Source organism: Argopecten irradians, chromosome 2 (genome assembly GCF_041381155.1).
Source record: "Argopecten irradians isolate NY chromosome 2, Ai_NY, whole genome shotgun sequence".
NCBI lineage: Eukaryota > Metazoa > Mollusca > Bivalvia > Pectinida > Pectinidae > Argopecten > Argopecten irradians.
Window position 1 is genome coordinate 54,645,251 of NC_091135.1, and position 23,419 is coordinate 54,668,669.

At 34.3% G+C, this 23,419-nt stretch overlaps 1 protein-coding gene across 1 annotated transcript in view; it reads right to left on the reverse strand.

Annotated features, from left to right (window-relative positions):
- Nucleotides 1-20,354, reverse strand: part of LOC138316727 (uncharacterized) — a 41,044-nt gene extending 20,690 nt beyond the window's left edge. The window contains exon 1 of the mRNA XM_069258386.1: nucleotides 19,855-20,354. Within this exon, the coding sequence (XP_069114487.1) occupies nucleotides 19,855-19,863 (9 nt within the window). The 5' untranslated portion in view covers nucleotides 19,864-20,354. The remainder of the gene's footprint in view (nucleotides 1-19,854) is intronic.
- Nucleotides 20,355-23,419: the final 3,065 nt, after the last annotated feature.

The window sequence follows — 23,419 nt, forward strand, 5'->3', positions numbered from 1 at the left end:
AGGGTTCGGTTCATACAAGTTATACTGTACATTCTTTAAAGGGACAATTCAGTCTAAGAGAACATTATATATTGGAAAAAAACCCAGTTCTAATGGAAATTAGATCAGTCGGTTTTACTGTGATATGCCTGAAAAGCCCATGGTTGTGACATGTGTGTAGATGTTCAAACTCGCTCGCTGTCCGCCATTACACATTGTGGTCGAACTTTTTGCATGCCGAACCCTGACCCTTGCTCGTCGAGTAATGCAATTTTATCTAGAACTGCTCAAAACGGTTTGACAGTAGTGTTTTTACCTTATCAGGTGAATTGTCTTGCTTAAAATCATTTTATACTCTTCTCAGTGGTTATGTAGTTTATTTGTTTAACGTGCGTGACTTTGGCTCGGGTATGGGTACAGCGTCCATATTGTACCTGCTTAATCGCATTGATCAACGATTTGTTATTTCAACGATATTAATTAAAATACTTAACAATGTCGTGGAATTTGTCAATGTTTTACGTTATATGTTTCATAAGAAATGTAGAACAATACATTTATGCCATATTTTGCTTCTTGGTTATGTAAAGGAATTAGCCTGAGTGAATTGTCCCTTTAACCGAAACGAGATTTAACTTTAAGATTGTTATTGTAAAACAAGATTGCGTCCCAAATGTTATTAGCTTACCGATAGCATTTACGATCACCTCCTGAAAAAATATTAATAGACAAATTCAAAAATGTTTATTTTCATAGCACGGGTTGTCTCATGTTTCCCGTCTTCGCCCTAAAATATCGTTATCACTACGGTACACGGAAAAATAACGAAATGAACCTTCATTGTTAATATACACTGGAAATCATTAATTTGGTGTTGTAACAATAGTTATAGATAAACCTTTATTTTTTAGTTTTGAAACTCAGTGGGCCTTTAAACATATGCCTCGCAGAACTTAATCAGATCTAAATGCTAGAATCGGAGAGGAAAATGATTTCATTGAGGGCGTCGATCAAATCCCCCAGCGTATATCTATCGACTCAACACAAAACAGTTATGGTGACATGTTATTAGACTTTTGTATAGATACGAATTTGTGTGTAATGAACGGTCGTACGGGAACACATGATTTTACATGTGTGTCGTCAAAAGGAAGGTCTGTCGTGGATTACATACTTGTTCCCCATGAACAACTGATTTTATACGACGATTTTAAAGTGAACAGAATGTCAAATTTGATTAACGACAACGGTTTAAATACACCATGTTCAATTCCGGATCACTCTTACTTACAATGTTCTATCGATATTCCGGAAATGGATCATAATCACCGCTTTGAAACATCTATTGAGTCCAAACGCACAGCTCCGATGTTCAACGCAAATAAAATACCTGGAGATTTTTTAAAATCCGTCGATTATATAGACGCAATTAATAAGACTATAGACCGCATTGAGCAAATCTCTCATCGCGTGTGCATTTACGTACACAGAACTCCTACAATAGTTAGTCGTTATATAAACCTTACTGGAACGATATCTTACAGGAGAATTGGGATGCCATTATGCGTTTGTTTGTTTGTTTGATTAATTAACGTCCTATTAACAGCTATGGTCATGTAAGGACGGCCTCCCATGGACGCAGTGTGTTGCGTGTATGTTGTGCGGGGGTGCGTGTTCTGGGAGACTGCGGTATGTTCGTGTTGTGTCTTCTTGTATAGTGGAACTGTTGCCCTTTTTATAGTGCTATATCACTGAAGCATGCCGCCGAAGACACCAAGCAACACACCCCACCCGGTCACATTATACTGATAACGAGCAAACCAGTCGTCCCACTCCCTGTATACTGAGCGCTAAGCAGGGGCAGAAACTACCACTTTTATAGACTTTGGTGTGTCTCAGCCAGGGGACAGAACCCAGAGCCTTCCTCACAGGGGCAAACGCTCAACTCAAGGCCAGAAGTGAGGCGGTGTCAAGGGAGGCATTAGGAAAGATAAAGTCCGTTAGAAAGAAGAGAAAAGATAAGATCCTAAATTTAGTCGCCTTTTACGATCGTGCAATAGGGGCAGCAGGCACAATCTAACGCCCTACCTGCAGGGACTTGCATTATGCGATAAAGAAAAAACTTGGCTGAAGTATAAAGGTTCACCTATAATACGTCGTCGCTATAAGGAGGAGTATTGTATCGCTCGGCGACTATTCGACAAACTTCATCGCAGATGTAAACGTAATTATCAATTACAGAAACAACGCGAATTAGAGGAATCACTTGTTAAACACGATTCTAGGAAATTTTGACATGATATTGGTAAAATTGGAATTGGAGAACAACGCAAGCAAAGAATTACATGGGAAGTAATTGATGGTGATGGTCGCATTGTTACCGATACTAAAGCAGTGTTAAATAGATGGAAATTAGACTACAGTGACCTATATTCTACATGCTCTACTAGCGACAATAGCTTTGATGAGGTTCACATAAAGCGCATTCGAGAGGAAACAAATTCCGTCGCGGGAGATGATTGTGATAGTAGTTCTCTAAACGCCCCGATAACGATGGAGGAAGTAGAAGTTTCAGTTAAAAAAGCAAAGCTACATAAAGCAGCAGGGATAGACAACATACCGGCGGAAGCGCTAAAAAATGATGCATGTGTCACATTACTTCATTCCATTTTTAAAATTCCACAGACCCTCGGAACCCCTTAACATATCGCGGGATAACACTTTTATCGGTAGCATGTAAAGTTTACTGCGATATTATAAATACCAGACTTACGAAGTGGTTAGAACGGGAAAATAAACTGGCCGACGCTCAAAATGGATTCCGTAAGTCAAGAGGATGTCAGGAACATATTTATACATTATATAACATTATAAACAATAGAAAATTGAAAGGTCAATCTACATTTTCAAGTTTTATAGACCTACAGAAAGCGTTCGACACAGTAGATAGGGATTGTCTGTGGTTTAAATTACAATCAGCTGGTATAAAGGGAAAACTCTATAGAGCCATATTTTCGTTATATGAGGATGTAAAATGTTATGTACGGATAAATGGAACATTAACCGACAGCTTCAATGTACGGCGGGGCCTAAAACAGGGATGTTTGTTGTCACCGGCAGCCTTTTCTTTGTACATAAATGACTTGATTGAAATCCTTAATTAGTCAGGATGTGGTGTCAACATAGACACAATGAATTTAAGTGCTCTTTTTTACGCGGACGACATAGCGCTCATCTCGGCGACAGAAAGTGATCTACAAAAGTTATTGAATATTGTGGCGGAAGGGTGCTTCAAGTGGAGAATCACAATTAATACGACAAAGTCCAAAATTATTCACTTTCGCCCCAATTCTATATCACGTACGTTCACATGTGGTACAAATGAGTTGGAGATATGTAATGCCTATAAATATTTAGGGCTATGGTTCGATGAATACCTAGATTTAAAAATGGCGGTAAAGGAACTTGCAAAATCGGCCAGCCGAGTTTTGGGGATGTTATCATCAAAATTTATAGCTGCCGGAGGAATGAGTTACTCTGTTTATACAAAGCTCTATAATGGTTTAGTAAAACCAGTTGTATTCTATTGTTCAGCGATATGGGGCCAGACTGAGCACCGCGTCATCAATAACGTGCAGAACAGAGCTATTAGATTGTTCCTGGGAGTCTCCAAAAATACTTCTAACTGTGGAAAAAGAGGGGACATGGGTTGGATGTCATGTTTAGCTACGCAGCATATTGAAGTGTTTCGTCTACGCTGTAAACTAAAAACATTGTCAACGAATAGACTGATATATAAAGTGTGTAAATGGTCCGAAAAGTATGGCAGATCATGGGACTCGAAGGCAAACAAACTGGCTTCTAAATATAATGTAACTAATATTATAAACTGTGCTACATCTATACGTACTGCTATGAAGTCCATTAAGCAGTGTGTTTTTAGGTATGATGAGCAGACCTGGTTCACGGAAATATGGAATGATAATAGAAATATAAACGGAAATAAGCTTAGGACATATAGAACTTTTAAGAGAGATTTAAAAAATGAAAGTTATGTTTCCTGCATTATGTCTAGAGGTCACCGTAGCGTTCTTGCTAAGTTGCGTTGTGGCAGTTTGCCATTGAATATAGAGACAGGGCGTTATTGTAAGCCTCCAATGCCTTTAAACAAAAGAACTTGTCCATTTTGTCAAGATAGCATTGAGTCTGAAGTTCATTTTATTTTTAACTGTAAAGCGTATTGTGATTTAAGGAAAACTTACATATTTGATAGAGTAACTGTTTTATGTGAACATTTTGAAAGTATGTCTTCTGATAATCAACTTCTCTTTTTAATGAATTGTGATGTTTTACAAGATAGTCTTACTAAATATATCTTTTTTGCGATGAGGAGAAGGCGATCTCTATTATAATAATCTTAACTTATTATAACTTTAACTGAAAATGGTATTTTATTCACATATATTGTCCATAATTTTAGTACATTCGTGTCTCGTAAGCCAATTAATGGCTGTGCATTTTTACTAATGATGAATATTTTTTAATTATAAATGTTGTGTAAAAATGTGTCACACGTTAATAAAATATATTATTATTATTATTACAAGCTAACCGATATTTACATAATATATAATTCATTTTTCGCAATTTTCAAACATGTGAAGATGACGTACATATACATATCTTTATTTCATTTAGCAAATAGGCTAAAAAGCCTTTGTGCAAAACAAATACAGACATGACAATGGTAAACAGACTTTTCTGGAAAAAGGATGTACACTATATATATATATATATAAATAAAAAAAAAAATAAAAAAAAAATAAAAATATTTTACATGATGAATAATTTGCGTGCCCTGTGCTACGGCTGAGGTGACCAATATTACATTTCACGGTCCCGGAATAGCAGTTGAGATAGGTAGTTTTTACCTTGTACACACGTTCCTTCCACATATTCATAATTCTAAATATAACTTTCAAAGACAGCTATATCTGGATCAAATTATCGATGAAAAATTACATAATATCTTTTAAGACCGCGATCGAGTGCATTGTGGGTAGCGATAGGCCTACAATAGGACGTCTTTGGAGGCGGTAATTGGAATGTTAAATGATTTGTTTTAATGTCAAGGAGACAAGAGTCATCTCGTCTTTCCGTGTCGACACCAAAATAAAACTAACAGGCCTATTCAACGATACGTCCTTTGCCTACTGCAAGACACTGACCGTGTATCAGATGTAAATCCTCAGTTATATAATCACATATTTTGTAGTAATAGCTACAGGTACATGAAGGCCTCATCAGATTTTGTGAATAGTTTGAATAGGCATGTTTGCATGATATATTAAAAAAAAACGAAAAAAATGCCGCCGGTGGTGTTTGTTTGTTTGTTTGATTAATTAACTTCCTATTCACTGCTATGGTTATGTAAGGACGGCCTCCCATGTATGCGGTATGTTGCGTGTATGTTGTGCGAGGTGTGTGTTTTGGGAGATTCATGTTGCGTCTTCTTGTATAGTGGAACCGTTGCCCTTTTCATAGTGCTATATCACTGAAGCATGCCGCCGAAGACACCAAGCAACAAAACATGCACGTTCACACTAAGACATATTCCTGCTTATTTATATATACAGTGATTTTTTTTAATAAAAAGCAGATAACACTGTTATTATAATCACCTATCATTAATAATAAATATTTGATGATGTATGATTTAGTATTTCCTAATAGGAAAAAAATTGTAAATGTAATGTGTATGTAGCTGTTGTTTCAACATGAAGAAAAGTGAAAACAATGATAATAACACATTGATCACAATTTACAAAGTTTTTTGTTGTTGTTCTTTAATATACCTGGTATACGATAATCTTTATCTTATTGATTTTTTTGCAGAAATGCTCGAACGTCGGTGAAGACACCCTAGGCCTGAGAGGCATGAGTTAGATTTCGCCGAGACGAAGCACAGGCTCGTGTTACGTTGATACGGAGAAAACGACAGTTTTCATTTTATAACGTTACCATGCCATGATGAAATATCAAAGTTATATGCAGGGAGATATTGTACAATGCTTTCTTTTTTAGATATAACTTTCGATCGAGCCTACTGCGTATGCATCGTAAAATTCTACTAAGTTGCATGCAAAATCACGATAACTGCATGGTCGATGTCGGGAACAGGTCCGATTTAATGCATTCAACTCAAGTATAAAAAATGAATGTTATTTCTGAAATTTTTTGGACTAAAGATAGTCCATGTGAATGTTTAAGTCTTCAAAGATCGCTTCTTTTATAATGAATAAGAAAAAATAACACGAAAAAATCAAAATAACTACTCATGACCCAGTACCGCGGTTTCGTCGGTTTTCGACGGCGAAAAACCAAAATAGATCTAGATTTGTTACACACAATGTCAATCATATTCAATTCAAATCATTAATCATATGTTTCAGGAGCATGTGAATTATGTTTATGTGCAATATTTCATTTTTCATTTTTCGATGGCGGAAGACCAAAATAGATTTTTTACACACAATGTCAAACATATTAAATTCAAATAATTAATTATATGTTTCAGAAGCATGTTAATGATATTTTTGTGCAATATTTCATGAATTTCATTTACTAAACGAAGCATATTGTATCAGAAACATATATGTTTCTGAAACATATATGTTTCTGATTGTATCGAAAAACGCAGTACGATAGCCTAGGCCTACTGTTTCTTTTTCAAGTTTATTCTTTTTTTTGTCAAAGTTTAAATGATAAAATGTTTCAAGATAAACTTACACATCTTTTTTTAAAACTATGTTCTGCTGTATATAAGTGCAAATTGCCACCATTGTACCACAAAAGAATGTTTATTCCTTCAAAACGCAAGCTTGCAAGGTCGAATAACCCGCGGGCTCATACAGGACTAAAAAGTGACGTCACTGGAATATTCGGGATCAAATCATCAAATTTAAAAATGGTGATCAAAATAAAGAAATTAAATATTTATTTACTCGCATCGTAATATTTTCCTATCGCAACTATTACATGAAATTCTTATTATCTGGTAACGAGGTCTATTTATTTCCATATTAGTGCTGAAAATAACTTGTTTAACTTAATTAATATTGTTCCGCTCCTTTTGCTGAGTTTGAATTCGAAAATTTGAAGGGCTTCAGAACGCTTGTTTTCAACTGGAATCAACACCGTAGTGATAAAGACCTTCCAAGCGAGTATTTGCATCACATAAAAAGTTGATTTTCTCCAAAAGTAGGTAAATTAAAAAACATTAATTTTGCTGGACCACCTAAAAATTATTCTGATTTCGGAACAGTTGGAATTATGAAGATACTTCTAACAGTATTCTTATTATGATTATTATATATTATGTAAGTTAATTACAAGCTAACCGATACTTACATTATATATATAATTGGCTTCTTAGGTAAAATATGTGTTTTCGTTTAAATATCACATACAGTGTATATAACAATAATGACAATAAAAAACTAACCTAATTTTATAACATATATGTATAATTCATTTTTCACAAAAAAAAAAAAAAAAAAAAAAAATACGGGCAGCCACTTGAAACATCATGATATACATGTGCATATCAAAAGGTATCCAATACTTTTAAATGACATACGTTTCAAATTGCTAGTAAACGTTTCTGCTACTATCGTTTGTGCGATGAAATGAGGTGAGGAGGTTTTGCCGAGTCATCTCGGTTTTCAGTGTCGACATCAAGATAAAAATTGTATTGTAAGATAGTGACCGTGTATTCTGTTTATCCTGCAACTTTTTCATTATACATACAGAAGATGGTATTCAAAACGAAAGTAAATTGCCTGTTATTTGCATTCACTATGAGTGTGTAATCCTTTTTACTACCGTGGGAAATATGTAAGCGACGTCATTTCGGTGATTGTGACGTCACTGTTTGGCGGGACTGACTGCCGTTTCATTCACTCCTACTAAAAGTGACGTCACTGGAATGTTCGGGATCAAGTCATCAAATTTAGAAATTGAATCAAACGAAAGAAATTAAACATTTATTTACTGACATCGTAATATTGTCCTATTGCAACTATTACAGGAAATTCTTATTATCCGGTATCGAGTTTTGTGCCCGACTAATATCGATATTAGAGCCGAAAATGCATTGTTTCTTGATATTGTTCCGCTTCTTTTGTTGACTTTATATTCGTAAAATGAACTTAACCCGCGAAGGGCGTCAGAACGTTTGTTTTCAACGGGACATAAACAGCGTAGAGATAAAGACCTTCCAAGTATGGCAAAAGTGAATATTTGCATCAGGGAAATAGGGACACAAAAAGTCGAATTTATCCAAAAGTATGTAAGTAACACTACATTAATTTTGTTGGAACACTTAAAAAATCGTTCTGATTTCAGAACAATTGGAATTATGAAGATACTTCTTACAGTATTTTTATTATTATTATTATATATGATGTAAGTTAATTACTTAAAAGGACCAATGAGATCATATAGGAACTAACATAAAGATATACTAGCTGTTGTATATTTCTATAAACAATATAAAATTTCAAACTGACAAGCTCACCATTATTATTTCAAAAATTGTTTTGCTGACTGAGATGGAGGTTGCAATTGGCTTATGATTGTTATTATGTAAGGATCACCCTCGGAAATCAGTGTCTAAACTTCTCTAGACTAGAGTAATAGATCGGGACATCGCGACCCTTTAGGTATGTGGATTACAAATGAATTTAGATTGCGGATATCCCTGTCGAAGGTAAGAGAAATACTTTTCTCTTGGTTAACGAAAACTATATAAGTTTTAAAATGTGTTTTTTTTTTCAGTACGATTAGAAAAAAAAATTAATTTTGGTACATGTATATGTGATCTACGCGCAAATGTCCACTGCAGTCAATTTGGGCAATGGTCAAAAAATCTCGTTAAAGACAATGTGTCCTGTAGTCTTACTCGGACCTACATCAGGATTAGAGCAACTTTTGTAAATAAATACTCGAATTATTCATATTTGCCTTCTTATGTGTAGAAGTGAATAATTCTTATAATAGACAATAATATCCTCCCAGGTGGGTACATTTGTATCTATTTGATTTGTGAACTTTCTGGGAGTGGTATGTATGGCTATACGATTATGAATTTAATTATATGAACCAAATTCGTTCACAGTGATTATGTTGAGTGGTTTTTCCTACTAGTATGATCAGTCTAGTCTACTTTTAATGGTAAAAACTTATGGCTTCACTGATTTGATATTTTACAAAAATACGTTTTTGATAAAGAAGAAAGTCACATAAACATTGTAGATGTTTTGTGTACTGGTTGTGCGGTACATATTAGAAATCAACGGAAACAAAGTTTAAAACTTGTTAAAGGCCCACTACCTTTCCGAAACGAAAATTAAAGTTTCTTAGAAATAATAATAACATAAAAAGATATTTATATCGATTGCCTAAGATGAGGTTTCCTGCGTAATATATGTTAACAGTGAATATTCATTTCGCTGTTTTGCCGTCTGGCGCAGTGGTGGTCAACTAACGCGTGGTAATTAGGATGACGGCGGGAAACATAAGGCAGCCAGCGTTAATTAAGCAAATTAGCATTAAATTTATTTTAAATAAATTGTTCAGGGGGTGATGGTAAGTGTAGTAGTATCGGAAAACTAATAACTTTTGTGACTCTACAAATTGAAAGCCGCTACAGAAAGGCGGTGGGCCTTTATATATTATTGATTAACAAACCCATTAAATACCAGAGTTTAGAAAACACAAGATGTAGGTACGTAGGAACTGATCTCCAATACTGGTAATCGATGAGATACAATTTAAATAAGGTTAATGTATTCAAGGCTTCGTAGTCTACAAACCTTCAAGATGAAATAAGCTAAACACATAACTATAATTAGGTACTGAAGACATCTGCTATGATAATATTACTTTAGTCGGCGTTATACAAGTTACTCTAAATCAACTTTATTTCGCGTGTGATTTACTTTAACGAAATTCGCGATCCAGGTCAATTCGCGAATTTTTTCTCCGCGAGTTTACATTTACATCATTGATATCAATAGCAAATTTGTTTTTAAATGAAAATAGCGACATTTAATAATCGCGTCAGAGTCTTGATACAAATTTTGATGATAACACATAATTTCTATTATTATATATGTTTCCCTAATTGCGATTATTTCTATTGTAAGAATTGGGCCTTGTAGCTTCGATCGAAAACTGACCGATTTACGAGTAAGTGATTAGAATAATACCGAATACTACAGAAACCAGATACATTGTACCACCATATGTAAATAAAGTAGAGTTAGATATAAGAAAACATGAAAATATTTGCTTAATTAATAATAACATCTACAATAATTCAAATATGACACATTAGAACTACAAATGATGACAAATGAGTTTTGGACAATAAAGTAAATAAAAAACGAGGACAAATTACCATCAAATATAAAAGATTTCAAAGAGAAAGCATTGGATCAGTGGGCGTCAATGACAGTTACTAGTAAACAGTAACTTTGTTATAGATTATTCAGAGTGTATTTCCCTAGAGTAAATATAGGGTTTAAAGTATTTGTTTTGAAAGAAAAAATATTAAGGGTTGGCTAAATACTAACCAAGGTTTGACAGCAACCGTTCTTCGTAAACCATTGTCAATTTCTCTGCACAATAGTATATACACCGTGGACTCTTATGGATTAATCTTGATTTATTCAGAGAAAAAAACGGAGAAATGAGTACAACATAATATATCTGTAAACCAACATGAATACAATTGATGTTTTGTTTTGTGTGTAGGTAGAGATTGCTTTGTTGGGGGCAACTTGTATCTATAAGGGAAACATGTAATGTAACAAACGGGTACCTGTTTAGTTTTTTGTTAACTGTAAAGCGATATCAACATTATTTAGAGTCCCAATATTCGTATCTGTCTGATATTTTACGTGCTTCAGAAGAATTTTGATAAACAAAATCATGTTATAATTCATTCAGGGACAGGATTAAATCGAAGTCAAGATGGGTGGTAATGATTTAGAAACTTTCGATGAAAAAAAATCAAATATATATTGCACATAGCTAAGTGTGCCCCACTGTTCAAACAAACCGAAATTGGCCGACTTTCTAACGTCGTTGCCGAGAACATCATGTGATTGCCGTTACTATACATGACGTCGTGCCGAACTCTCACGATAACGTGTCATAAACTTTCCGACTTCTGTTCGACAATGATCGTTACATCTCAATCTCTCCAAGGGTTCATTGCGGTTCCTTAAATGAAATGTGGAACTGCAATGCACCCTGGGAGGGATTGCGAAACTTCTATGGCGACCAGCCAACAACTGCTGTACCAAAGTTTCAAAAAATATTTCGAAATAGTTTTAGTTTAAACATATTTTATTTGAACAAAGTCAAAAGGAATTAGGCACAAGTTATACAACTTAGAATTGCCCTCTCCCATACAAATGTATATGATGTTACATAATCAAACATACAATAGCAGCATTAATGATTGTATATCAAATTATATGTAAAAGAAAGAAAGAAAAAAGAAACAAACAAACATTAATAATTATTGGTGGTCACATTTGATTTGTTTAGCCATACCAGCACCCACGTTTTATAGCTACATGTAAAATTGTTTCAACATTTGACATTCATGACGTGACTAATTCCATACAATTGAACATGAATTTTGTAAACAATCTAAAATGATATATAAATGATTTTACAATTAATATCTTACAAATACATTTTGGCATTAATGTTCTTTTAGAAAAAATATCATGAAACAAGTTTTGACAATGAAATGCCAGCGATCATCATTTAGCAATCAGTGAATGTTGTTCGATCAAACAAAGAGATTGGTATTTCTTATATATTCTTGAATTGTCAGGCGTATGCTTTCATTATCTTTCGGACTAAGTGTATCAGAACCATTAAGTATCAACTTCAAATTAATATTCGTATTATACAAAGACAATTTTCTCATAAGTATGACATGGTGGTCATTAAATTGGTCACATTGGAAAAAGTAATGAAATGCATTTTATATAGGAAATAAACAACGACAAGATGGTGATAAAACTAAATTAACTTTGAATAAGTCAGCATTTAACGCACTGCAACCATGACGAAGTCTTGTATGCATAATATCAAGTTTTCTGTTTCCAACTGACCGTCTTGCCACAGTCTTTTTTCCGTTTGATTAGGGTTTTAAATTTTGTAACAGTTTCTGAAGATCTTACTGTCAAATCTAATTAATTCCAAAGCTTCACCGTACTGGGAAGAAACGATTTTTCAAATAGCACTAGGCGACACCTAGGGGATACATAATCATGATTATTTCTTAAGTTATAAATGGTACTTTCATTAACCCTATCAGGTAAAATATCATGTAAATAAGACGGAGCTATATTATGATGAATTTTATAAAATAATAATAATTTTTTCTGCTTCCGTCTTTCCGATAATGTGTCCCAACCAGTTTCCATATATAATGAATTTCTACTTGCGAAAGAGGTTAAACCTGTAACTATTCTGGCAGCTTCTAATTGTATTTTTTCTAGTTTTTCTGAATCTAAATTGGTGCATCCATCCCACACCTCACTCGCGTATTCCAATAAAGGTCTAATAAACACAGTATATAATTTAGACAGCGTTTCCCCTTTTGATATAAATTTCAACTTGCGCAAAACCGACAAATGCCGTGAGGCGGAGTTAGCGATATTAGTAATATGCGTTTCCCATTTCATATTTTCATTCAAAGTTATACACAAGTGTTTGTGTAAACCACCGTTAGTCAAAATCGTGTTATCAAATTGCAAATTAATATCTAATTTTTCAAGAGAACCGTTAAATAAAACTACTTCAGTTTTATTAGGATTAAAATTTACTTTCCATTCCCTTGACCAGCGCTCTATAATTGATAAATCATGATTAATGTGTTGTTCAATATCTTGGATGTTATTTGAAGAATACGCGAGAGAGATGCCGTCAGCAAACATTCTTGATAAGGAAAACAAATGTTCAGATACATCGTTTATGAATATCAAAAATAAAAATGGTCCAAGAACCGACCCTTGAGGAACGCCAGCTTTTAAATAACCAGGATTTGAGTAACAATCACCAATAACGACAATTTGATTTCTATCACTTATATAATCTTTTATCCAATTATAGATATTTCCCCTGATACCATACGAAAAGAGTTTTTTAAGTAATCCACGATGCCATACCCTATCAAATGCTTTTGAAATATCGAAAAATACCATACATGTTTGTTGTTTATTTTCTAATGATACACATATATTATGATAAATCTCTAAAAGTTGGGACACGGTAGAGTGTCCCGGAAGAAAACCAGACTGATACTTATATAGAAGATTGTAATCAATGACAAAATTATGCAGATGTTTATAAATAGCCCGCTCAAAAACTTTACTTACAGTACTTAGAAGTGAAATCGGCCTGTAATTAGAGGTTAGAAAACGTTCACCCTTTTTGAATATTGGCATTACCACAGCAGTTTTCCATTGACTAGGAAATTTACACTGTCTCAGGGATAGATTAAAAAGTAATTGCAAAGGAAAACACACGGTTTCAGCTGTGTTTTTTAACATTTCGTGACTAATAGTATCTTTACCAGTAGCTTTATTAAGCTTAAGAGTTGAAACAATATCTTTAACTTCTTGAACAGAAAAACATACAGTTTCAATGGTATTTTGACATCTCGATGGAAATTCGGGTATGTTACATGGTTCATCAATAATTTCAGATATGGAGCAAAAAAACGAATTCAGTAAATCAGTTTTTTTCTTGTTATCGTACACTAATATACCATTACCACTATCATATAATGGAGGGACAGATTCTGATAAAGCAGATTTTCCAATTAGACGATGCATCAATTTCAAATATGATTTTGAGTCCTGTATAGCAAAATTGTCTATAATTCCATTAATATTTTCAAAAAAGGATACTTTAGCAAATTTTTTCATATTGTTAACCCGGTTTCGTTGGTGTTCACCTGGACTATTAGAGCTACGTGCTTTTTTATGCAAACGATTTCTTTTTCTAATTTCAGTGCGTAATTCCGAGTTGAACCATGGTTTGTCATTTTTTCTGATAGTTACTATTTTTCTGGATATACACATATTAGCAAAGTTTAAAAAGGAGTCAGTGAAAATTTCACAAGCTTCGTCAACGGAACAATTTTCAAATCTCTCTTGCCATAGAAATTCTCTGATTAATTTATTGAACTGATCATAGTCGGCATATTTATACAACCACATGTTACGCTGGTATGTTTTAGTAATATCTTCTGTCAATTTAACAACCGCATGGGTAGCTGAATGGTCGCTAATTTCATTATTGACAGGAATTACAGAAGATTCAATAACATTTACAGTGTCACTGACAAGTATAGGATCGATAAGTGTACTGGAATGAGCAGTGACACGAGTAGGTTCATTAATCACATTAGATAAACTAAAAAGAAGAAGAAGCTCATTGAGTCTATGATTTCGAACTCTAAGTAAGTCAATATTCATGTCGCCAAATATGAGAACATTAGAACTGATACCATGAGCACTCTCGATGGATGATTGAAAATTGTCCCAAAAAGGCATATTTGATCCTTCAGGACGATAGACAGTGCATATAAGATAAGAACAATTAGTGAAATTTAACTCAACCCAGATAATTTCTCCCCCATCAAATTCCAAATCATGTCTACGTTTAAAATGAACGTCGTTTGATATGTAAACCATAACACCACCCCCAAAACAGTTTCTATCAAGTCATATGGGCTCTGAATATCCCTCTATCAATATATCAGAATTTAAAACGTTTTCATCTAAGTGTGTTTCAGTTAAAAGTATACATGTGTGCTCATTAGCCAGCTGTTCCATATCTCCGATTTTATTGCGTATACTCCTTGTGTTGAGGTGGAAAAATGATAATTCATTTTGCTCATTCTCGGGTCCGGGATTAGTTTCAATATCATTGCTTAGGATCAATATCAATAAAAATGTTAAGTAATGATTATGGTTTGCTAAAAGAGGCTTATGATACTGAATACTAATGGTCATTCCATATTTCACAAATGATTTAAGACGTTTAAAAACAATACTGAACAAATGAAAAAGAATAGTTAAAAAAAGATAACATACATTTATAGTGCAGGGATTCAAGAACGCCATGTGTTTTCAAATAGTGTGTCCCAACCGCCGCTCTATACTGAACTATGTCAATACCCATTTACATAATAAAAACGACTAGCATCTATACAGAGCGGAGCGACGAGACACACATTTTGAATAACCAAATGCTGGGTACTGGTATGGAACAAAGTATCAAATAAAAACGGAGACAAGGAAATGAAAAACAGAGAACAAAAAAAGCAAGATAAACATAATAAGTAATCCGAAACAGATTCCTTCATTCCTTCTATCAGATTCCTTCATACCTTCTATAAAGAGGGATTGGCAGCAAAAGAAATAATATGAACGGTATTTGAATATCCTTGCTTTCTATTAATAAACTGACAACATATAGACATAGGTCTTTACAATATTAACCATTAATAATTGTATATATTTATCAAAACCTATATACAATACATGTTCAAATCAAAATGATAATAGTGAAAGTGGGGTTTGAATAGGGGTATGCCAAGTTTAGATTAGAATGGATCATATAAAGATATTTGTGCATGCATGCTATCCGGAAATATTCATACACGCGGCCGTAAATATGCCAACCGGTTGGGGTCGGGTAGGGGGGGAGTAAAAAGCCAAGCAAACGAATTAAAACAACGCGGTGTTAACCAGTAACTATTCTCCCGATAATAAAAAAAACACATTAACTTGCCAGAAGCTTAAGACTGTAATAAACCATAAATGTAATACTCTATGTGGTACATATGTACACTGTCAATTTTGATGGTGGACCTTATTAATTAATTAGTTAGTTAATTCACACATTGCTATATCTAAATATCTATACATTTCCTACAAATACCTAGATACTATTCAATTTTGGTGCTATATGATGAAATACAAAGGGCTAGAATTCTAATATGAGAAATGTATTCAAAAGTGTATTCAATAATGTAATGTTATATTAATAACATTACAGATGATATTTTATATATCAGTGTCTTGGGTCACGAATGTCTATTTCGTCATGGGTTCGGATAAAAACTTTACGGCTGTCTGGAGTTTCTTTCAGAAATATGCGCCCATCCATCGTCCAGAATGCGTAGATACTTTTATCGTTTTTCAGCTGGAGTAGATGTGAAATTAGACCTTGGCGGTATTTCGTTAGGTCTTCCGTTATGAATGTTCTGTTCGGGTTACGCGCCAGTTTCGCTTTCGCCATGTAGATTTTGTTTTTGATTTTCCAGTTTCTCAATCGACAAATGATTTGAGCTTTCCCAGTAGACGTGTTGATTTTACCAATAATATGAGATCTGTCGATGTCATTCTCCGATATTACCACGTCGAGTTTTTCACGCGCGAGTTTGACAATCACGGCATCGGTGTTCTGGATTTCGTCGGGCCTAAGTGGAATGTTGTGGAAACGCAAGGAGTTTCTACGCCCATATTGCTCCAACTCCTCCATGCTACTCTGAACCTCGGACACCTGATCATAAAGAGACGCGTTTTCTTCTTTTAATTCCTTATTTTGATCCTCAAGAATCGCAATTCTCTCATCTTGGTTTTTTTAAGCGTTCAAGAAGAGGGCTGACAGCCTTTGTTACAGCGTTTTGAACAGCTGCATCGATGCTAGGTGTTATAGCATCGGTGACCATAACACAAAGTTTCTCCATAAATGTAGAATCATTGAATTTATTGTTTATAATTTGGTCAAGGTTCACCGTTTTTCCTTTAGATAATTGGAGAATAAGGCCTGAAGTTTTGGGTGTAGAATAAAGATCAGGGCATGATAAATCAGGTAGAGAGCTTCTTCGTTTTGAAGCGGAGTCGATAGGACTAGTAGCTTGTTGTTTACGTTTAGTTGGACTGGCTGGCACACTGGTAGTTGATAGTACAAAAGCACGTGCGTTAAACAGGTTTACCTGTGCTCACCTGTGTCAGCGTATATATATAATATAGTGCATAGAGTGTCCAAACAAAAGTCGCGTAGAACAAGTTTCCTTTAAATCGAACACAATTCATGTTATGTTCATCCATAGACTGACACATTAATCAAATGGTGCAACATGTCTAATCATTAGTACCCACTTGTAAATGATGGAATAAGCAAGTCTTCTACCGCCGATCCTATGTGCGTCAAGTCAGGTAGTCCGCCATTGAAGAAATAGTTTAATTACAAGTAGTAACGATATTGTTCTCGTAAAATGTATAATCTGTCTGCTAGCGATCAAAGTTATACTTATTGACAATCCCTTTGATACCATTCTTTTTATCCAGAATTACTACGTTTGTTTGATCGTTCTGTTTTTTTGTTTTTTGTTTGTTTTATCGCTGTTTGAGACTGTATTGTTAGTTTTGAAAGAGGTAGAATCGGCTGTATGACGTCTCTAAATAACTGTTGAGTTCTTGATTTAGAAGTACGATATACAAAATTCAATGCCAAGCTTTTCAGAGCAAAGATATTAAGCGTAGTGACATTTTAAACGTAGATGTACCTACCGCTCTGACAACTCATTATTATATTTTTTTTCTGACTTCTTAAAAGATCTCAACTTGAATACCATTATGATTATTTCATCATGTTTTATAGTTCATATACAAATAGCTTTTATAATCTATGCTAAAGTTAGTGTTAAAGAACTAATCAATATCATATTGTTATTCAGGAAATGCGAATAAACAGCCATATGAAAATCCCGTTCTTAAAGTGTTTTTTTTTATCTAACTTACTGAAAACTAACTTTCTTTCACGGCTACTACATTTCGCGATTTCTCTTTCAAAGCAAGTTAGCGGAAATTAAGTTCCCCAGATTTAAAAGTGAATGTGAATGAAGACACTTTTAAATTGAATTTTGTGCAAGAAATATGGAGAAAAAAAACCCGCAGAGATAAGCTTTTAAAATTTAACTTGGTCGTGAAGATCGTGAAAATAAATTACACGCGAAATAAAGTTCGTTTACAGTAGTTCCATGTGAATATAATTGTTTGTTTTGTATAAATAATGAACACTACAATTGTATTTGCTGTTAAATAATGTATTTTTTCATATTTTGAAAGTCGTTGCAATTCATTAGAATATACATTAGAATATACATGTATTTTAAACATGTATAACATATAGACTATTCACAGCCGTATTCAATTGTACGTCTCAGTTATTAAGGTATATCCGAACAGTATTTTTGAACATGAGAATTTCATTTGATAACGTTTCTCACAATCTTGAAAATTCCCGCATAATTGATTTACACCAATGTCAACATAAAAAACAATTACTACACAACGTATGTGGAACAATTACTACACAACGTGTGTGGAACAATTACTACACAACGTATGTGGAACAATTACTACACAACGTATGTGGAACAATAACTACACAACGTATGTGGAACAATTACTACACAACGTATGTGGAACAATTACTACACAACGTGTGTGGAACAATAACTACACAACGTATGTGGAACAATTACTACACAACGTATGTGGAACAATTACTACACAACGTATGTGAAACAATTACTACACAACGTATGTGAAACAATTACTACACAACGTATGTGGAACAATTACTACACAACGTATGTGGAACAATTACTACACAACGTATGTGGAACAATTACTACACAACGTATGTGGAACAATTACTACACAACGTATGTGGAACAATTACTACACAACGTATGTGAAACAATTACTATACAACGTATGTGAAACAATTACTTCACATTCTTCACATCGTATGTGGAACAATTACTACACAACGTATGTGGAACAATTACTACACAACGTATGTGGAACAATTACTACACAACGTATGTGGAACAATTACTACACAACGTATGTGAAACAATTACTATACAACGTATGTGGAACAATTACTTCACAACGTATGTGGAACAATTACTACACAACGTATGTGGAACAATTACTACACAACGTATGTGGAACAATTACTACACAACGTATGTGGAACAATTACTACACAACGTATGTGGAACAATTACTACACAACGTATGTGAAACAATTACTACACAACGTATGTGAAACAATTACTACACAACGTATGTGGAACAATTACTACACAACGTATGTGGAACAATTACTACACAACGTATGTGAAACAATTACTACACAACGTATGTGAAACAATTACTACACACAACGTATGTGGAACAATTACTACACAACGTATGTGAAACAATTACTATACAACGTATGTGGAACAATTACTTCACAACGTATGTGGAACAATTACTTCACAACGTATGTGGAACAATTATTACACAACGTATGTGGAACAATTACTACACAACGTATGTGAAACAATTACTACACAACGTATGTGGAACAATTACTACACAACGTATGTGGAACAATTACTACACAACGTATGTGAAACAATTACTACACAACGTATGTGGAACAATTACTTCACAACGTATGTGAAACAATTACTACACAATGTATGTGAAACAATGCAAACTAATGTAAAATAAATGTGCAATTGTTAAGAATTTTACTAATACTTCAGATGTCAAAAAACACGCAAACTGATCTCAAACAAAAGTACATTACAACTTACAAGCTTAAGTTTACTAGCAAGTAATCAAATCGTTTTTCTTCAAGAAATCAACCAATAAATAAATGAAAACAGTCAAATAAATGATAGTAATATAGGGAAATACTTACCACCATCATTCAGCATTTGACTTCTGAACTAAAATCTTTCTGTTGTCCTTTTGAACTGTTAAACAGACTACTGTCCTTCTGAACTTGTTAAACGGTCTGCTGTCCTTCTGAACTTGTTAAACGGTCTGCTGTCCTTCTGAACTTGTTAAACGGTCTGCTGTCCTTCTGAACTTGTTAAACGGTCTGTTGTCCTTTCGAACTTGTTAAACTGTCTGCTGTCCTTCTGAACTTGTTAAACGGTCTGCTGTCCTTCTGAACTTGTTAAACGGTTTGTTGTGCCTTCGAATTTATGAAACAGTCTATTGTCTTTCTGAAATTGTCGATTGTTCATATAGATCATTAAATTAACTGTAATTTTTAATCCAATAATCTCAGGCGTTTTCACTTGTAATATCGATTAAAATGAAAGCATTAGCAAGTCTCTAATCAGTTTAACTTTAAATTTTATAATACCATCCTAATATAGCACGTGCGTTGCTGAGAGCATGACGTCTGTCAACTTATGCTTCACTTTACTGACAGAGGACAGGTTAAGCTCAGCACTAGATATATCCATGCTATCTATTATGTATGGTCATAGGGATATGATAATGGTCGACGTGGCATGTATAACAGCTATTTGATCAAGCTGATATAAACTCAATATCAGCAGCCAATTAATGCTCTCATAAAGTACAGTTTTGCTGGTGGCTTCCTTTTGTTCGTGATCGCCTGTTAACAGTCTGATTAACACGTGAAGCCAAATAATCATTATATCGCTGATCACATATATTCAATCGATAATCACCTTATAAGAGGTAATATACAGAACGGGGCTGCATATCAAAACCGCATCGTCAAATCCGGCGCGAGTAACTTACTTAAACCTGTTACAAGTTTCAGTATATAATATCATGGCGTGTTTTAGTTGAATAAACACTCGTATCGGTGTAGGCGTGACGCGGATTTAACTCATGACGGTTATTCGTACAAACATGTCGCTTTTCTTTTATCGATTACGTCTTGGTATGTATTTCCGTATTTCGTTTTTTGCAGTGACTACAATTGATGGGTCCGTGCTTGCTTTCTCTACTGTATTCTACATACCATGTCTATCCCAATACAAACAGTACGTATTTGCTGCCATCTTTTGTACGTAAAGCGTTTTATTTATTTTTTGTTTTTATTCATTCATTTTATTAGTTATTTTTCTACAGGATTATAGTCTTCTTCTAATCTTGTGTAGGCACATGGGCTTTGATAATTTAAAACAAGCTGGCAGTTTATATATGAAATAGCCATAGCCTTTTCCAGAGCACTATTTCTGAAATTTTATTTCACGTTGTTTATATTGCCTTTTCCTGACTATCTTATTACATCCCTTAATACAATCATTTTTAGATCTTCGGCCTAGGTTGTGAACACAGGGACCTGCCACGTTGGTTAACAATTTTCGTGCCAGGTCTCTGTGGTTGTGAATAAGACAGTGCTTTGCTCCCAGAAAAAAAAATAGTTGGTAGTCTGAGGTGTTCTAGGTTGTAAGATATAATGAGGAAGCACCGAGCAAAGCGTGGGACAAGTGTTGTATGGAAACTATAAAATTCATGTATGCTATCGGCTCTCGTTTCACAGGAATCCATCTTGCATTTTGAACAATATTTTGACCGGGTTTACTTTTCAAGAATGAAAAATTAAATGCAATAATCTTTGCAATTGCTGATTAATTTACGCTTAAGAAAAAATGTTACAATAAAAACCTAAGGTGGAGATAAAAGCTACTCTTTTATGGGTTCCAGTCTACTTGGAGATGTTATCACTGCCCTGAATAATTCTATTTAAGTAACTGCTAGAGATCAGTACACATAAGTCGACTGGTTCAGTTGATCGATGGTAACGCCTTGGTGGATCAACGGGAAAAACCTCTTAAGCATTTCATTTACCTTCTGCAATTAACTCCATTGATTAAAGGTAGGTTTCACCCATCGATAAACGGAAGAAGACATGAAAAAACATATCAAAATACCTCAATTTAATTTCTTTATGCGTATGAGATTGAACAAATGTGTCTTGAATACAAAATTGACGGAAATCCTTGATTTATTACGTTGTAAGCCTGAGAGGATAGTAATGAAATGAAGCTGCGATAGATTGTTTCGTCGAAGTTTTGCACATGCGCATTGTTGCGTACTAAAAGTAAATAAAATAACCTAACGAAAGCATGCGAGAAAAAAATGTATCTGAATTCGCAACAAAGAGGAGGAAGTTAGAATGGAATTTTAGTCTATATAGAGTAATGTCCTTATACATGTACGTTGTAGAAATTGAAATGAGCAAAACCCATGCAATTGTGTTATATCCTACTCACAAAATCAAATAGATATGTTCTATTTTATGTGGTTTATGCACACCTGAATATCTCATCATTTTTACCTAAAGCTGTTAACCCGTAGCGGCGTACTTATCTTTTATTGACCGATCGCCAGGTGTAATATAGCCACGCTTCGTGCTCACAAACTCACGTGTTTCTATTCAATGCAGGAGCAAACATCGTAGCACACACAATACAAAATACAAAGGCACGTGCGGTTTGATTGACAGCTGGCGATCCGTCAATTGAGCATAGCAGGGTACTGTCGTTATCAATCATTGTTTTTAAGTCCAGGTTGTGGAAAACATTTCCTTTACATTACTTACAAAAGGAAGGTCACTAGCCACCGGTAGTTAAATATGTGCACGATCATTTGAGTGAACCAGGCAAACATGATGAAAGCTGACATTTAAAGTATTAACGGGTGCAATTTATAGTACAAACAAAAGCATTAACGATTTCCTTTCAGTCGTTGGATAAGGTTTCAATGTACTGGAGGTTCAGAACATGGAATATAAAATTTTGTCGTCAGATCTTTCAGAGCAGTCATTGGACAAAACGACAAAATAATAGTGTAGTTATTGCAATTTTTAATATTTTTGTGTGGTTATATATTATTTTGGTTCCTGTTGATTTATTTTAAGTAAATTGATTTCGATTATTTGATCAATTGATACTTATAATATATACTAATACTTATAATGTTCCTCTCTCAATGTTTCCTTTAAACCGCTATATCTATTATATTAAGACAAGGCTTGTTCTGTGACGTTTTATGTGATGAGTTGGGGCAGGGAAGTCGTGAGCCTGGATCCTCACAAGAAACGGGGAATGAGACACTAACAGGAAAAGTGTTTATTCAAATCCTAGCTTGCTTTATACCTTCTAAACTTTAAATAGTTTGGTCCAAATGCAACCTACAGCAAAGAAGGAATACCAATGTTAAATGAAAGATGATTATGACCTCGGAAATTGCACCTCTAGCCGAATAAGTGAACAATGATAATGATCTGTACAAAATAAAAAAGGATTTAATCCGTAATCAATTAAGCAAAAGCTTTCTGACCAAAAAAGAACACATGTATAAACGTTTGTCTAAATCAACAGCATATGAAACTCTGATCGGAAAATTGAGACACAGTTGTTAAAAATAAAGGGATTTAATTCGCTGTAGCCCACCGACTCTGTTCTGTCAACTGTTCGCCATCGTTTCCACTA